This window comes from Manis pentadactyla, chromosome 16 (assembly GCF_030020395.1).
Source record: "Manis pentadactyla isolate mManPen7 chromosome 16, mManPen7.hap1, whole genome shotgun sequence".
Taxonomy (NCBI): Eukaryota; Metazoa; Chordata; class Mammalia; order Pholidota; family Manidae; genus Manis; species Manis pentadactyla.
Window position 1 is genome coordinate 71,604,703 of NC_080034.1, and position 20,005 is coordinate 71,624,707.

General features: G+C 36.2%; 1 protein-coding gene across 1 annotated transcript in view; it reads right to left on the minus strand.

Moving 5' to 3' along the window:
* The window catches only part of LOC118910445 (bromodomain adjacent to zinc finger domain protein 2B-like), a 117,254-nt gene that overhangs the window by 62,134 nt on the left and 35,115 nt on the right, over positions 1-20,005 (minus strand). Inside the window, exons 5-6 of the mRNA XM_057493914.1 lie at positions 19,253-19,345; positions 19,077-19,138 (exon numbers count right to left, since the gene is read on the minus strand). Of these exons, the coding sequence (XP_057349897.1) occupies positions 19,077-19,138; positions 19,253-19,345 (155 nt within the window). The remainder of the gene's footprint in view (positions 1-19,076; positions 19,139-19,252; positions 19,346-20,005) is intronic.

Sequence of the window (20,005 nt, forward strand, 5' to 3'; positions counted from 1 at the left end):
CCAGAACTACCTCTATCGCCATGAAAAGACAGAAGAATTTGATGCAGACCAGACTAATCCAGACATCCTCCCCTGAGAAGGAACCTCGGGAGATAGACGTAACCAATCTCCCTGAAAAATAATTCAAAATAAAGGTCATAACCATGCTTATGGATCTTCAGAGAAATATGCAAGAGCTAAGGTATGAAGTCCAGAGGGAGATTACAGAAATAAAACAATCTCTGGAAGGACTTAAGAGCAGACTGGATGAGGTGCAAGAAGCCTTTAATGGAATAGAAATCAGAGAACAGGAACGCAGAGAAGTTGATGCAGAGAGAGATAAAAGGATGTCCAGGAATGAAAGAATATCAAGAGAACTGCGTGGCCAAACCAAACGGAACAGTCTTCGCATTATAGGGGTACCAGAAGAAGAAGAGAGAGAAAAAGGGATAGAAAGTGTCCTTGAGGAAATAATTGCTGAAACCTTCCCAGAAATGGGGGAGGAAATAGTTCCTCAGACCACAGAGCACACAGAACTCCAAAGAGGACAGCACCAAGACACATAATAATTAAAATGGCAAAGATCAAGGATGAGGATAGAGTTTTAAAGGCTGCTAGAGAGAGGAAAAAGGCCACCTATGAGGAAAAACCCATCAGGCTATCATCAGACTTCTGAGCAGAAACTTTACAGGCCAGAAGAGAATGGCATGATATATTTAATGCAATGAAACAGAAGGGCCTTCAACCAGGAATACTATATCCAGCACGTTTATCATTTAATATGAAGGAGGGAGTAAACAATTCCCAGACAAGCAGAAGATGAGGGAATTTAACTCCCACAAACCACCTTTACAGGGAATTGTAGACGGACAGCTCTAGATGGCAGCACTACCAAGGCTAAACAGATGTCACTGGAGAAAATAAAATCACAGCAAAGAAAGCAGACAGACCAAATTCTAACTAAAGGCAAAAAATAGAATCAACTACACACAAAGGCAGTTAAAGGAAACACAAAAGAGCAGAGAATAAAACACCCAATTTATAAAGAATGGAGGAGGAAGAATAAGAAAGGAGAGAAATAAAGAATCACCAGACAGTGTCTACAATTGCTCAATAAGCAAGTCAAGTTAGGCAGTAAGATACTAAAGAACCTAACCTTGAACCTTTGGTAACCACAAATCTAAAGCCTGCAATGCCAATAAGTACGTATCCTTCAATAATCACCGTAAATGTAAATAAACTGAATGCACCAATCAAAAGATGCAGAATAATACAATGGATAAAAAAGCAAGACCCATCTATTGGCTGCTTAAAAGAGACCCACTTCAAACCCAAAGACATGCAGTGACAAAAAGTCAAGGGATGGAAAATGATATTCCATGCAAACAAAAGGGAGACAAAAGCCGGTGTGGCAGTACTAGTAGCAGACAAAATAGACTTAAAAACAAAGAAAGTCACAAGAGATAAAGAAGGGCATTACATAATGATAAAGGGGTCAGTGCAACAAGAGGATATAACCATTATAAATATATATGCACCCAACACAGCACACCAGCATATGTGAAACAAATACCAACAAAACTAAAAGGAGGAAATAGAATGCAATGCTTTCATTTTGGGAGACGTCAACACACCATTCACTTCAAAGGACAGATCCACTAGACAGAAAATAAGGAAGGACACAGAGGCAATGAAGAACACACTAGAACAGACGGAACTAATAGACATCTATAGAACTCTACATACAAGAGCAACAGGATACACATTCTTCTCAAGTGCTCGTGGAACATTCTCCAGAATAGACCAAATATTAGGCCACAAGAAGAGCCTCAGTAAATTCCAAAAGATTGAAATTCTACCAACCAACTTTTCAGACCACAAAGGAATAAAATTAGAACTAAATTGTACAAAGAAAGCAAAAAGGCCCACAAACACATGGAGGCTTAACAACATGCTCCTAAATAATCAATAGATCAACGACCATATTAATATAGAGATCAAGCAATATATGGAAACAAATGACAACAACAGCACAAAGCTCCAACTTCTGAGGGACGCAGCAAAAGCAGTCCTAAGAGAAAAGCACATAGCAATCCAGGCATATGTAAAGAAGGAAGAACAATCCCAAATGAATAGTCTAATGTCACAATTATCGAAATTGGAAAAAGAACAAATGAGGCCTAAAGTCAGCTGGAGGAACATAATAAAGATCAATGAACAAATAAATAAAATTGAGAAGAATAAAATAGAAAAAAAAAATCAATGAAACCAAGAGCTGGTTCTTTGAAAAAATAAACAAACTAGATAAGGCTCTAGCAAGACTTATTAAGAGAAAAACAGAATCAACACACATCAACAGAATCAGAAATGAGAAAGAAAAACTCACGACAGACCCCACAGAAATACAAAGAATTATTAGAGAACACTATGAAAACCTATATGATAACAAGCTGGAAAACCTAGAAGAAATGGACAACTTCTTAGAAAAATACAACCGTCCAAGACTGACCAAGGAAGAAACACTAAATCTAAACAAACCAATTACCAGCAAAGAAATTGAAGTGGTAATCAACTACCCAGGAACAAAACCCCAGGGAGAGATGGATTTTCCTCAGAATTTTATCACACATACAGAGAAGACATAATACCCATTCTCCTTAAAGTTTTCCAAAAAATAGAAGAGGAGAGAATACTCCCAAACTCATTCTATGAAGCCAACATCACCCTAATACCAAAACCAGGCAAAGACCCCACCAAAAAAGAAAATTACAGACCAGTATCCCTGATGAACATAGATACAAAAATACTCAAAAACATATTAGCAAACCAAATTTAAAAATACATCAAAAGGATCAAACACCATGACCAAGTGGGACTCATCCCAGGGATGCAAGGATGGTACAACATTCGAAAATCCACCAACATCATCCAACACATAAACAAGAAGGACAAAAACCACATGACCATTTCCATAGATCCTGAAAAAGCATTGGACAAAACTCAACATCCATTCATGATAAAAACTCTCAGTAAAATCGGTATACAGGGAAGTACTTCAACATAATGGCCATATATGATAAGACCACAGCCAACATCATACTGAATAGCAAGAAGCTGAAAGCTTTTCCTCTGAGACCGTGAACAAAACAGGGATGCCCAACCTCCCCACTGTTATTCAACATAATACTGGAGGTCCTAGGCACGGGAGTTAGAGAAAACAAAGAAATACAAGAAATTCAAACTGGTAAAGAAGAGGTTAATCTGTCACTATATGCAGATGACATGATATTGTACATAAAAAACCATAAAGACTCCACTCAAAAACTACTAGAACAGATATCGGAATACAGCAAACTTGCAGGATACAAAATTAACACACAGAAATCTGTGGCTTTCCTATACACTAACAATGAACTAATAGAGAAATCAGGAAAACAATTCCATTCACAACTGTATCAAAAAGAATAAAATACCTAGGAATAAACCGAACCAAGGAAGTGAAAGTCCTATACCCTGAAAACTATAAGACTCTCTTAAGAGAAATTAAAGAGGACACTAAAAAATGGAAACTCATCCCATGCTCCTGGCTAGGAAGAATTAATATCGCCAAAATGGCCATCATGTCCACACCAATAAGCAGACTTGTTGCAAACCCTATCAAATTACCAACAACATTCTTCAATGAACTGCAACGAATAGTTCAAACCTTCATATGGGAACACCAAAGACCCAAAATAGCCAAGGCAATCCTGAGAAGGAAGTATAAAGTGGGGGGGATCTCACTCCCCAACTTCAAGCTCTACTACAAAGCCACAATATTCAAAAATTGGAAAACAATATGTAAGAGAAAGAAACCGTATTATTGTCGACCACCATACAAAAAAGTAAACTCAGAATGGATCACAGATCTGAATGTAAGTCATGAAACCATAAAACTCGTAAAAGAAAACATAGGCAAAACTTTCTTGTACATGAACACGAGCAACTTCTTCATGAACGTATTTACCCGGGTAAGGGAAACAAAAGCAAAAATGAACAAGTGGGACTATATCAAGCTGAAAAGCATATGTACAGCAAAGGACACCTTCATTAGAACAAAAAGGTAAACTGCAGTATGGGAGAATATATTCATAAATGACATATCTGATAAAGGGTGGACATCCAAAATATATAAAGAGCCCATGCACCTAAGGAAACAAAAAGCAAATAATCCAATTAAAAAATGACCAGAGGAGCTGAACAGACAGTTCTCCAAAGAAGAAATTCAGATGGCCAACAGGCACATGAAAAGATGCTCCACATCGCTAGTCATCAGAGAAATGCAAATTAAAACCACAATGAGTTATCACCTCACAACAGTAAGGATCGACACCATCCAAAACACAAAGAACAACAAATGTTGGTGAGGTTGTGAAGGAAGGGGAACCCTCCTACACTGCTGGTGGGAATGTAAATTAGTTCAACCATTCTAGAAAGCAGTATGGAGGTTCCACAGAAAGCTCAAAATACAAATACCATTTGACCCAGGAATCCCACTTCTCGGAATTTACCCTATGAATACAGCAGCCCTGTTTGAAAAAGACAGATGCACCCCTATGTTTATCGCAGCACTATTTACAATAGCCAAGAAATGGAAGCAACCTAAGTGTCATCAGTAGATGAATGGGTAAAGAAGAGGTGGTACATATGCACAGTGAAATATTATTCACCCAAAAGAAGAAAACAAATCCTTCCATTTGCAACAACATGGATGGAGCAAGAGGATATTATGCTCAGTGAAATAAGCGAGGCGGAGAAAGACAAGTCCCAAATGACTTCACCCATATGTGGAGTATAAGAACAAAGAAAAACTGAGGGAACAAAACAGCAGCACAATCACAGAACCCAAGAATGGACTCACAGTTACCAAAGGGAAAGGGACTGGGGAGGATGGGTGGGAAGGGAGGGATGAGGGCAGGGTAAAATTAAAGGGGGCATTACGATTAGCATGTATAAGGTGGTGTGGGGGCCCGGGGAGGGCTGTGCAATGCACGGAAGACAAGTAGTGATTCTACAACTTCTTACTACACTGATGGACAGTGACTATAATAGGGTTTGTGGGGGGGACTAGGTGAAGGAGGGAGCCTAGTAAACATAATGCTATTCATGTCATTGTGGATTAAGGATAACAAAATTCATTTAAAATAAATAAATAATACTTAATCAATAAATTTCAAAAACTAAATAAATTTGAAAAACTAAAAACTCTGACTGTCCTCTACATTTACCTGTTTTCGTTTCTCAGCCTCCAAAAATTTGGCTTTTGCAGCTTCTTCCTTCTTTATCCTCTTAGCCTGTGCATATAAAATAGGTCTCAAAGTCATGCAACAGCACCACCACAAACTGAATATAATCCTAGACCTGAAAATGGGGCTCCATGCCTCGCAAGGTTCAAAACAGTATGTAACATGTATGTAGACAATTACAGATTTCCCTTCAGTTTGTTACGTTTAACATACTAATTTCATTTCTAATGTATAGATTACACTTAAAATATACAAAAAAATTCTTAAATCGTAACAGTATGCCAGGCTTTCTTCTTCAAACTCTGTAAAAATTCTGAAATAATTTGAGTGTTATTTTACCTTAAAACTTAATCACAGAAAAGTGATGTTATGTCATTTGTTGCTTGTTCTCTGATTTTTTAAAGTACGACATTATCAGTGTAGAAAGTTTAGAAAAACAGAACAGATTTTAACAATAAAGGTTAAAGGACAAATAAGTAACATTTTAAAATGCACGTGTCTACTTTATTTGAAGTTTCTTTTGTAATACTTAAATTTGAGATAAATCCATTACTTAAATAACTTAAATGAAACATTAAACCCGATTTAACCTACTGTGGTTAAATTCAAGGTTTTTTTTTCCTAATATAATGGAAACATAACTTTAATGAAGGACATTGTGAATATCAAGCTCATGCTATCAAATTTGAGCTTTATAATCTTCAAGTCATTAACTAGTAGCTTCATAATTATCTAGTAGTAATTGCCAAAGTACTTTAATATTTTCAATTTGGAGTGTTTTAAAATTCATTTGAAATGGGTAAGGGAATATGTGTACATGTTTCTGCAAGGAAAAAACCTGTAACTGTGAAAACCTCAGCTAACCGCCTTGCTCAGGGAATAAGCCAATTTTTATGGCAACAGTTTCCTGAACAGCTAAGGGTTTGGGTTATAATAATTTTCAACATTAAAAAGCTTATTTTGGACAAAAGTACTTTGAATAATTTTGAGACATATACATGTACAGCTTAGACACAGTACACTTAACATAATTTGACTTTTTCTTGAGGACTTGGGCAGTTATTCTTGACATAAGTTACTCTACTACACAGTTTGAGAACAGAAATGCCTTTTGGCCATAAAGGTGTTGAAAATTGCTTCCTTTTTAACTACAAGATTACAGACTGTTGCTAGGGTTTGGAGTTTCTGTTTATCCTATTTTCCCTTGCTGTCTTAGCTATTCCTTTTGCTGTTGCCAGCATGTCCTTGAGCCTTATTCTGTCAGCCAAGTTCTGTCCGAACTCAGAAAACAAAGATGGTTAAACTGTTGGCACATTGAACACTCCTACTTTTGTCATGTTTCATTTCTAAATGAAAACCAGGTATCTAAATATAAGACTTAATGAAGTTTTGAAAAGTAAAGAGCATGAGTTTTAGCATATGATCATTATGACTATATTGGCTATTGAGAGGTTTCCCCTTTTTTTTTTCTTATTTCGTGGATTTTCACTATTAGGATTAGATAAACTTGCTAAGTAAGGTTCAGAGAGGTCCTTATTCGAAGCAATATGTATACAGATAATTTGTGATGGACATGTTAATTTGTATGAGTGAGAGAAGAGAAAAGACTAATAAAATTTTCATTTTTCAGACTTTAAATTACATGGCTATATTACTTTAAACATATCAAATTTAAGAATTCTACCTCTAGAATTTGCTGGGCTCGAAGTTCTTTTTCCATTCTGATTCGTTGTATTCTCTTAATTCTTTCCTATAGGAAAAATTATGACAATTTTAGATAATTAACTATCTAGGTGGAAGGTATTTAAGTGGAATCAAATAATGAAAGATGTAAGTACAGATTTACCAAAGGTTGCCCATGCTCGATATAAATTTTAATTATTTACTTTAACATTATATACATGCCACCTGTCTTAAATTGCTATGACTTTATAAAATGTCTCAAAACAATTTTAAAATACAAATGCTAAATAAGTATATAGAAACAACATAAACCAAGCTGGTTAAACTCAAGTCTTTATAAATATTTGCAAGTACAAGTAATACTCATTCGGAAATAAATATTGGACAGACAAGTAGGATAAAACAGTCTATCAGGAAATCAGGACACCTAAGGATAGTCCTGAGTTACTGTCACTCATTGCATGAACTTGAACAAATAGAACTACTCTTGCATAAAATAGGGGAGGCACTTGCTCTTTTTCTCACTGTCACAATTATATTTAAAAAGTTTTAAAAAGTGCACAGTACATCACGATTGTGTGAAGTATTAACAATTGCCGTAACATGATAAATGACATTTCTTTCAATAAATGCAGCAGGCCAAATACAGAAATAATTTGTAATAAATTATAAGTGGTGCTCAAATTCTCTAAATGTCATGTACTAGCTATTGTTTGAATTCAGCAATCTAAATTTTGATAATGTGACATTTTCATTTTAAAAAACCATTCCATATGCTATAAGCACATCGTTAATAATTTTTAATTCATATATCCCTTTTAAAGTCCCAAATTGGCACTGATGAGGATACTTTTAAAAGAATACACCTAAATACCATACTTGCAAATTGCAGCTTTCCTAGGACTTTCAGAGCCAACACATTTTATACTACTGTTTACTACAATACTAACCCCTATTTCCAATGCTAGTTGTACCTTTTGAAGCTATACTTTAATACATTTTTCTTTCTTTTTTTCAATTGATGTGATTGATCCCCTGCAGGATAATGAGATTTCTGGAATTTCTGTTGTGATTTTAGAAGACTGATCACATTGTATGATTTTGCTGATTGTGATCCTAGGTTTTGAATATTATAGCTTGACAAAAATAAACATACAAGTGTATCTTTTGTTTTATTTACAAGTGTTAGAGAAGGTTGAACTGGATACACATTTGAAATATTTATTTAGATTAGAACTTCAGACCTAAGTATACTCTGAATTTAATCTTTAATCAAGTCAACAAAAGGCATTCATTATTCTCTTAAGCACAGAAATAGGTATAGAATCTTGGCCTTTACTCACCCAGTGTAGAGCTTCCTATTAGTCTGAGTGATTTATATGGATATACGAATATATACTTGGTAGTGCTTTCATTAGCAATAGCAGAGATAAGCATTATTTATAAATCATTACAGTGAAAGGAGCCAAGATGGCGGTGTGAGTAGAGCGGGGAAACCTCCTCCAAAAACCACGTATATTTTCGAAAATACAACAAATACGACTATCCCTAAAAGAGAGACCAGAAGATACAAGACAACAACCATGCTACATCCACAACTGCGAGAACCCAGCACCTCCGTAGGGGGTAAGATGGAAGCCACAGCCCGGCGGAACACGAGCGCCCCTCACACCAACTACGGGCGGGAGGAGAGGAGTCAGAGCGGGGAGGGAGAGGGAGCCCAGGACTGCTAAATACCCAGCCCAAGACATCCGCACCAGGAGCACAGACACACAGCGTGTGGTGAGCTGGATACTAGAGAAACGGGAAAGTAAAACCTGAGAGCTGTCCCCACAGCCAGAGCCCCTGGGACAAAGTAAAGTGAGTGCTTTTTGAAAGTGTTCAAGGGACAGTAGCCTCACAGGTGGACGGAACCGCCCCGGCGCAATCAGCCCAGTAACTCGGAATTCTGGGGAACTCCGGGCGCCCGAACACCCTGGGTGGCAGCGCTACCCGGAGGCCCCTCACGGTGACAAACAGCCTCCCTCCCATTTCCCCTCCGACGTGGCTCCGCCATAGCAGAACAGCAGCCTGAGGCCGGCCACTCCCACGGCAGCAGAGCAGAGCTTCCTCCACAACCGCCGGGCAAGAATAAGAAATCCTGTCTGCGCACAGCTGCCCAGCAAAAGCCGCTAGGGGTCGCCGTTTACCCAGGAGAGGAAGGCCACAAACCAGCAAGAAGGGACCTTCACCCAGACGACATACACGCCAGCTCCCCACAACTATTTCTATCGACATGAAAAGACAGAAGAATTTGATACAGACCGGACTAACCCAGACATCCATCCCTGAGAAGGAACCTGGGGAGATAGACCTAACCACTCTACCTGAAAAATAATTCAAAATAAAGGTCATAACAATGCTGACGGATCTTCGGAGAAATATACAAGTGCTAAGGCATGAAGTCTGGAGGGAGATTACAGAAATAAAACAATCTCTGGAAGGACTTACGAGCAGACTGGATGAGGTGCAAGAGGCCTTTGATGGAATAGAAATCAGAGAACAGGAACGGAGAGAAGCTGACGCAGAGAGAGATAAAAGGATGTCCAAGAATGAAAGAATATTAAGAGAACTGTGTGGCGTGGCCAAACAAACGGAACAATCTTCAGGTTATAGGGGTACCAGAAGAGGAAGAGAGAGAAAAAGGGACAGAAAGTGTCCTACAAGAAACAATTGCTGAAAACTTCTCCAAAATGGGGGAGGAAATAGTTGCTCAGACAACGGAAGCACACAGAATTCCAAAGAGGACAACACCAAGACACATAATAATTAAAATGGCAAACATCAATGACTAGGAAGAGTCTTAAAGAGAGCTAGAGAGAGGGAAAAGGTCACCTACAAAGGAAAACCCATCAGGATATCATCAGACTTCTCAGCAGAAACCTTACAGGCCAGAACAGAATGGCATGATATATTTAATGCAACCAAACAGAAGGGCCTTGTACCAACAATACTCTATCCAGAACGATTATTATTTAAATATGAAGGAGGGAGTAAACAATTCCCAGACAAGCAAAAGTTGAGGGAATTTACCTCCCAGAAACCACTTTTACAGGGTAATGTACAGGGGCAGCTCTAGATAGGAGCATTCCTAAGGCTAAACAGATGTCACCAGAGCAAATAAAATCACAGCAGAGAAAGCAGACGAACCAAATACTAACTAAAGGCAAAAGATAATATAAACTACACACAAAAGCAGTTAAAGGAAACACAAAAGAGCACAGAATAAAACACGCAAAATATAAAGAATGGAGGAGCAGGAATAAGAAAGGAGAGAAATAAAGAATTACCACACAGTGTCTGTAACTGCTCAATAAGCAAGTGAAGTTAGGCAGTAAGATACTAAAGAAGCGAACCTTGAACCTTTGGTAACTACAAATCTAAAGCCTACAATGGCAATAAGTACATATCTTTCAATAATCACCGTAAATGTAAATAAACTGAATGCAACAATCAAAAGACACAGAGTAATACAATGGATAAAAAAGCAAGACCCATCTATTTGCTGCTTACAAGAGACCCACCTCAAACCGAAACACATACAGAGACTAAAAGTCAAGGGATGGAAAATGATATTCCACGCAAACAACAGGGAGAAAAAAGCAGGAGTTGCAGTACTACAAGCAGACAAAATAGACTTAAAAATAAAGAAAGTCACAATAGATAAAGAAGAGCATTACGTAATGATAAAGTGGTCACTGCAACAAGAGGATATAACCATTAAAAATATTTATGCACCCAACACAGGAGCACCACCATATGTGAAACAAATACCAACAGAACTAAAAGGAGCATATAGAATGCAAAGCATTCCTTTTGGGAGACTTAAATACACCACACACTCCAAAGGATAGATCTCCCAGACAGAAAATAACTAAGCATACAGAGGCGCTGAACAACAAACTAGAACAGATGGACCAAATAGACATCTATAGAACTCTATATCCAAAAGCAACACGATACACATTCTTCTCAAGTGCACATGGAACATTCTCCAGAATAGACCAAATACTAGGCCACAAGAAGAGCCTCAGTAAATTCAAAAAAATTGAAATTCTACCAACCAACTTTTCAGACCACAAAGGAATAAAACTAGAACTAAATTGTACAAAGAAAGCAAAAAAGGCCCACAAACACATGGAGGCTTAGCAACGTGCTCCTAAATAATCAATGGATCAACAACCAGATTAAAATATAGATGAAGGAATATATGGAAACAAATGACAATAACACAATGCCCCAAGTTCTGTGGGATGCAGCAAAAGCAGTCTTAAGAGAAAGTATATAGCAATCCACCATATTTAAAGAAGGAAGAAAAATCCCAAATGAACAGTCAAATGTCACAATTATCGAAATTGGAAAAAGAAGAACGAATGAGGCCTAAAGTCAGCAGAAGGAGGGACATAATAAAGATCAACGAAGAAATAAATAAAATTCAGAACAATACATAGAAAAAAAAAATCAATGAAACCAAGAGATGGTTCTTTCAGAAAATAAACAAAATAGACAAGCCTCCAGCCAGACTTATCAAGAGAAAAAGAGAATCAACACACACCAACAGAATCAGAAACGAGAAAGGAAAAATCACGATGAACCCCATAGAAATACAAAGAATTGTTAGAGGATACTATGAAAACCTGTATGCTAATAAGCTGGAAATCCTAGAAGAAATGGACTTCTTAGAAAAATACAACCTTCCAAGACTGACCAAGGAAGAAACACAAAATCTAAACAAACCAATTAAAAGCAAAGAAATTGAAGCGGTAATCAAAAACCTTCCCAGGAACAAAACCCCGGGCCAGATGGATTTACTTCAGAATTTCATCAGACATACAGAGAAGAAATAATACCCATTCTCCTTAAAGTTTTCCAAAAAATAGAAGAGGAGGCAATACTCCCAAACTCATTCTATGAAGCCAACATCACCCTAATATCAAAACCAGGCAAAGACCCCACCAAGAAAGAATATTACAGACAAATATCTCTGATGAACGTAGACGCAAAAATACTCAACAAAATACTACCAAACCAAATTCAAAAATACATCAAAAAGATCATACACCATGACCAAGTGGGATTCATCCCAGAGATGCAAGGATGGTACAACATTCGATAACCAACCAACATCATCCACCACATAAATAAAAAGGACCAACACCACATGACCATCTCCATAGATTCTGAAAAAGCATTCGACAAAATTCAACATTCATTCATGACAAGAAGTCTCAACAAAATGGGTATGGAGGGCAAATACCTCAACATAATAAAGGCAATATATGATAAGCCCACAGCCAACATCATACATAATAGTGAGAAGCTGAAAGCTTTTCCTCTGAGAGCGGGAACAAGACAGGGATCCCCATTCTCCCCACTGTTATTCAACATAATACTGGAGGTCCTAGGCACGGGAATTAGACAAAACAAAGAAATACAAGGAACCCAAACTGGTAAAGAAGAGGTTAAACTGTCACTATTGGCAGATGACATGATACTGTACAAAAAAAACTCTAATATGCCCACACCAATATGCAGGTTTGATGCAATCCCTACCAAATTACCAACAACATTGTTCAACGAACTGGAACAAATAGTTCAAAAATTCATATGGAAACACCAAAGACCCCGAATAGCCAAAGCAATCCTGAGAAGGTAGAATAAAGTGGTGGGGGGGGAATCTCACTCCCCAACTTCAAGCTCTACTACAAAGCCACAGTATTCAAAAACTGGACAACTACATGTAAGGGAATGAAACCAGATTATTGTCTAACCCCATAAACAAAGGAAATCTCAGAATGGATCAAAGATCTGATTGTAAGTCATGAAACCATAAAACTCTTTAAAGAAAACATGGGCAAAACTTTCTTGGACATAAACATGAGCAACTTCTTCATGCATGTATCTCCCAGGGCAAGGGAAACAAAGGCAAAAATGAACAAGTGGGACTATATCAAGCTGAAAAGCCTCTGTACATCAAAGGACGCCATCATTAGAACAGAAAGGTATCCTGCAGTATGGGAGAATATATTAACAAATGACAGATCCGATAAAGGGTTGACATCCAAAATATATAAAGAGCTCACGCACCTCAACAAATAAAAAGTGAATTATCCAATTAAAAAATTAGTAGAGGAGCTGAACAGACAGTTCTCCAAAGAAGAAATTCAGTTGGCGAACAGATATACGAAAAGATGTTCCACATCGCTTGTCATCAGAGAAATGCAAATTAAAAGCACAACGAGATATCACCTCACCCAGTAAGGATCGCCACCATCCAAAAGACAAACAACAAATGTTAGCGAGGTTGGAGAGAGAGGGGAAGCCTCCTACACTGCTAGTGGGAATGTAAATTAGTTCAGCCATTGTGGAATGGAGTATGGATGTTCGTCATAAAGCTCAAAATAGACATACCATTTGACCCAGGAATTCCACTTCTAGGAATTTACCCTAAGAATGCAGCAGCCCAGTTTGAAAAAGACACATCCACCCCTATCTTCATCACAGCACTATTTACAATAGCCAAGAAATGAAAGCAACCTAAACGTCCATCAGAAGATGAATGGATAAAGAAGAGGTGGTACATATACACAGTGGAGTATTCTTCAGCCATAAGAACAAAACAAAGCCTACCATTTGCAACAATATGGATGGATCTAGAGGGTATTATGCTCAGTGAAATAAGCCAGGCGGAGAAAGACAAGTCCAAAATGATTTCACTCATATGTGGAGAATAAGAACAAAGAAAAACTGAAGGAACAAAACAGCAGCACAATCACAGAACCCAAGAATGGACTCACAGTTACCAAAGGGAAAGTAACTGGGAAGGATGGATGAAAAGGGAGGGATAAGGGCAGGGGAAAAATAAAGAGGGCATTACGATTAGCATGTATAATGTGGGGTGGGGGCCCGGGGAGGGCTGTGCAGTGCAGGGAAGACAAGTGGTGATTCTACAACATCTTACTATGCTGATAGACAGTGACTGGAAAGGGTTTTGTGGGGGGGACTTGGTGAAGGAGGGAGCCTAGTAAACATAGTGTTCTTCATGTCATTGTGGATTAAGGATAACAAAATAAATAGAAAAAAGTAAGAACTCTGACTGTCCTCAACATTTACCTGTTTTCGTTTCTCAGCCTCCAAAAATTTGGCTTTTGCAGCTTCTTCCTTCTTTATCCTCTTAGCCTGTGCATATAAAATAGGTCTCAAAGTCATGCAACAGCACCACCACAAACTGAATATAATCCTAGACCTGAAAATGGGGCTCCATGCCTCGCAAGGTACAAAACAGTATGTAACATGTATGTAGACAATTACAGATTTCCCCTCAGTTTGTTACGTTTAACGTACTAATTTCACTTCTAAGGTATAGATTACACTTAAGATATATTAAAAAATTCTTAAATCGTAACAGTATGTCAGGCTTTCTTCTTCAAACTCTGTAAAAATTCTGAAATAATTTGAGTGTTATTTTACCTTAAAACTTAATCACAGAAAAGTGATGTTAGGTCATTTGTTGCTTGTTCTCTGATTTTTTAAAGGAAAACATCATCAGTGTAGAAAGTTTAGAAAAACGGGATAGATTTTAACAATAAAGGTTAAAGGACAAATCAGGAACATTTAAAAATGCACGTGTCTACTTTATTTGAAGTTTCTTTTATAATACTTAAAATTTGAGATAAGTCCATTACTTAAATAACTTAAATGAAACATTAAAGCCGATTTAACCTAGTGTGGTTAAATTCAAGGTATTTTTCCCTAATAGAAACATAACCTTTAATGAAGCACATCCTGAATATCAAGCTCATGCTATCAAATTTGAGCTTTATGATCTTCAAGTCATTAACTAGTAGCTTCATAATTATCCAGTAGTAATTGCCAATGTAATTTAATATTTTCAATTTGTAGGGTTTTAAAATTAATTTGAAATGGGTAAGGGAATATGTGTACATGTTTTTAGAAGGAAAAAACCTGTAACTGTGAAAACCTCAGCTAACCGCCTTGATCAGGGAATAAGCCAATTTTTACGGCAACAGTTTCCCGAACAGCTAAGGGTTTGGGATATAATAATTTTCAACATTAAAAAGCTTGTTTTGGACAAAAGTACTTTGGATAATTTTGAGACATGTAGATGTACAGCTTAGACACAGTACACTTAACATAATTTGGCTTTTTCTTGAGGACTTGGGCAGTTATTCTTGACATCAGTTACCCTACTACACAGTTTGATAACAGAAATGCCTTTGGGCCATTAAGGTGTTGAAAATTCCTTCCTAATTTACTACCAGATTACAGACTGTTGCTAGGGTTTGCAGTTTCTGTTTATCCTATTTTCCCTTGCTGTCTTTTAGCTTTTCCTTTTGCTGTTGCCAGCATGTCCTTGAGCCCTATTCTGTCAGCCCAGTTCTGTCCGAACTCAGAAAACAAACCTGGTTAAAATATTTCCACATTAAACACTTACTTTTACTTTTGTCATGTTTTATTTCTAAATGAAAAGCAGGTATCTAACTACAAGACTTAATGATGTTTTGAAAAGTAAAGACCATGAGTTTTAGCGTATGATCTTTATGACTATATTGGCCATTGAGAGGTTTCCCCTTTCTTTTTTTTCCTTTACTTATTTCCTGGATTTTTACTATTAGGATTAGATAAACTTGCTAAGTAAGGTTCAGAGAGGTCCTTACTCTACGCATTATGTCTAAAGATAATTTGTGATGGACATGTAAGTTTGTAAGAGTGAGAGAACAGACTGATAAAATTTTCATTTTTCAGACTTTAAAATACATGACTATATTACTTTAATCATATCAAATTTAAGAATTCTACCTCTAGAATTTGCTGGGCTCGAAGTTCTTTTTCCATTCTGATTTGTTGTATTCTCTTAATTCTTTCCTATAGGAAAAATTATGACATTTTTAGATAATAAACTAAATATCTAGGTGGAAGGTATTTAAGTGGAATCAAATAATGAAAGATGTAAGTACAGATTTACCAAAGGTTGCCCATGCTCGATATAAATTTTAATTATTTACTTTAACATTATATACATGCCACCTGTCTTAAATTGCTATGACTTTATAAAATGTCTCAAAACAATTTTAAAATACAAATGCTAAATAAGTATATAGAAACGACATAAACCAAGCTGGTTAAACTCAAGACTTTACAATTATTTGCAAGTATAAGTAATTCTCATTCGGAAATAAATATTGGACAGACAAGTAGGATAAAACAGTCTATCAGGAAATCAGGACACCTAAGGATAGTCCTGAGTTACTGTCACTCATTGCATGAACTTGAACAAATAGAACTACTCTTGCATAAAATAGGGGAGGCACTTGCTCTTTTTCTCACTGTCACAAATAAATTAAAAATGCTTAAAGAAGTGCACAGAACATCGTGATTGTACGAAGTACCAACAACTGCTGTAACATGATAAATGACATTACTTTCAATAACTACAGTAAGCCAAATACAGAAATAATTTGTAATAACTTATAAGTGGTGCTCAAGTTAGTTAAATGTAATGTACTAGTTATTGTTTGAATTCAGCAATCTAAATTTTGATGTTACATTTTCATTTTAAAAAACCATTGCATATGCTATAAGCACATCGTTAACAATTTTACATTCGTAAATCCCTTTGAAAGTCACAAATTGGCACTGACGAGGATACAGTTTAAAAAAATACACCTAAATTGCCCTACTTGTAAATTGCAGCTGTCCTAGGATTTTCAGAACCAACACATTTTATACTACTGTATATTACCATACCCACCCCCATTTCGAGATGCTAGTTGTACCTTTTGAAACTATACTTTAATACATTTAAATTTCTTTCTTTGCAGTGATGTTATTAATTCCCTGCAGGGATCCAGCGCAGGATAATGAGATTTCTGGAATTTCTGTTGTGATTCTAGAAGACTGATCACATTCTATGATTGTGCTGATTGCGATCCTAGATTTTGAATATCATAAGCTCACCAAAAATAAACATACAAGTGTATCTTTTATTTCCAAGTCTTACAGAAGGTTGCACTTGATCCACATTTGAAATATTTATTTAGATTAGAACTTTAGACAAAAGTATACTCTGAATTTAATCTTTAATCAAGTCAACAAAAGTCATTCATTATTCTCTTAAGCACAGAAATAGGTATAGAACCTTGGACTGAACTCACCCAGTGTAGAGCTTTGTTTTAGTCTGAGTGATTTATATAGATGTACATTGGCAGTACTTTCATTTGGAATATCAGAAATAAACATTATTTATAAATTATTACGATATGTGTTCACCTTGTAATACTGAGTATCCATCCAATGAACTGGGCATTTTATATAAAGTAGCTAATTGATCATTTAAAAAAATAACAATACAGGAGTTGAAATTATCTTCTTTTCACCTAAGAGAAAATTGAAGCTCGTAGAAAATAAATATTTTGCCTATAGTCACACAGTGAGTGCAGAGCCCTGGTCAGTTCCCACTGCCTCTGCTCCTGCTTCATAACAATGCCCCCTGACACTTCCGGAAAACTGCCTTGAGGACTGTCGGCTGGTATTTTTGGCCCACTAGGTGGAAAAAATAATCTCGAGGATGAGAAACACATGCTATTATTTTAATTATTTTATTCTAGATCTACTGCAAACTTTAAAATAGACTCTGCACGACTTTAATTTACTTTGCTGGCAATTAGGAATAAGTCAGATGGTAATCTAAGACTAGTCTCAGAGAAGCATCTTGATCAATGTCTAATAGCAGGTCACTTGTATTACTGCTCCTGGAACGTTGGAAAATCAATTTTTTTTTTTTTGATGAGTAGCACACTATGTAGGCTTAGGTCACACAAAGCCTAATTTGAAATGCTAATGGCATACAACTGGTCTCAAGCCATTAGGAAATTGGATAAACTATTAAAAACTGTAACAGAAACAACAGTATTTCAGCTTCAAAGGAACTTATTTTCACATATACTCTAGTAGGCAGTAAATATTTACAGTATTTTAATAAATATATTCATCACACTATATATTTTAAAGTCAACCTTACAGTGCCTTTAGCAGTTACAATTAACAAACTAAGAAAACAATTCAAGTTTACATTAAATTACAGTTAGGGAGTAGACCAAACATTTTGATGTTTTATGTCTATCTTTTAGAAAGCAAGCATTTGCTTTGTGCCAGTCACTGTGGTAGGCACTTTACATTCATTCAATTTTCACATAATACAATTGTTTTTCTTTTGCAGTGGAGGAAATCAAGGCTGAGAGGTTAACTAATTCATCTATGGTCATAAATTATTAAGTAGGAGAGCCGATATTTAACTCTACAAATTACCTACATGCATGACTACAAATTCTAAATTCTCTATCTCAATTCTACATCAACTCTAATCATACTGCTTTAGTCAATACTGAAAGTATTTAAGTAAATGTATTCATTCCATTATTAGAGATAACCACATCAAAAACAAACCAAGCCATTATTTAGCAGCTTGTCTATATAAAAACTGACTCAGAAATAACTACTTGCAGTTTAAAATTTTTTAAAGAATAGTACTTCCCCCCATTTCCTTTTTGCTTTAATAGTTCGATGAGTATGTGGAGATAGGAGAGCAGTTTACACATTCCCATCTTAAAGGAAGTTCAGTATATTGCCATGTAGGCTTTATGTGTAAGAGTTAAAAAATTATTTCACCTACCTTATACTTAATTTTAAAAACTACACAGAGGAGAGCACTGGATAAAACACTGGATATGCGAAAATAATGCTTTCTCATTTTCGGGGATAATTTTTAAACATTCAGAAGCAATGGGACCAAATCTTCAAAGTTGTTCAAGATGTTAATTTATATTCAGGCTATCAGGATACTAAAAGTACTTATATAATTGTATTGTTTGGTATCATTTCTTTAGAGACTTGGTTTAAAATTGAGGTGAATTTTAAATAAAGGAAGATGATAACTCTCTAAATAAGATATATAACAAGTATGAAAGTTATTTCAGAAATCAAAATAAGAATAATGTACATATATACATAAGTAAATCGACTCCCAAAGTACCACCTATGTTATAAAACCGGTTGAGTGCATGAACATACCTGTTGTTTCATAATCTTTATCTGCTCTTTTTGCTGTCGCTTCTCCTCAGCAGCCATTATTGCTATGATGAAAAGCCAAAACACAGGTATCGTCAGAAAAGGAACAAAGAAGAGAAGCCTCCTGTGAACTCCCAGTACTCACTCTTCAAGTTTATGTTTTCGTTTAACTCACTCACCTTGTTGTTTTTTAGCTTCTTTGGCAATGTGAGCCTGTTCCTGCTTTTGGAGTTTTCTCAAAAGCTTTATTTGTGCTGCTTGTTGGGCTTTTTCTGAAAAACACAAAATTTCAAGGAATACTTTTAACAACTTTACCTGTTAACCTAAAAACAATTATCTATGTGAATGGCATCATGTAAAGGACATACTTTTTAAGAAAATTTTTTAGATACCAGGTAGAAAAATGGTGTGGCAGAAAATACCACGCTTACTTCCTTTAGAAATTGCCCAACTTTTTCATCACATACAGCCCCATACACAGAAGCACACAAAAATGATGCTTCTCTTAATCCTCATCACAGAAGCTAATTTAAGTACATTTTTTTTCACATTTCACATAATCCCTGTTTAGGAGGAAACTAGCTGCTAATATGGAAAAAGAATGATTTAGCTTTAGTCTTAAAAATAACAATAAAGCAAAAGAACTCAAAATAGAATACAAAGCCCCCCCTCCAAACATGGTATTTCACTCAGCTATAAAAATGGTAGTTTCTGAATCCAGTGATAATTGCATTTATGAAACAGAGGGACTAAATCTAAATAAAAACAATACAGAATATCAACAAGGTTTAAGGACAATCTAGTTCTCATTATTTTCAAGGACAAATGTATGAAACTGGGAGAGATCTACATACTTAGTGGCCCCAATTCCTCATTCCTCCCTTTATCCATGTTACTTGCAAATGGGACTTTGCAGTTCCTTTCATCAAGAA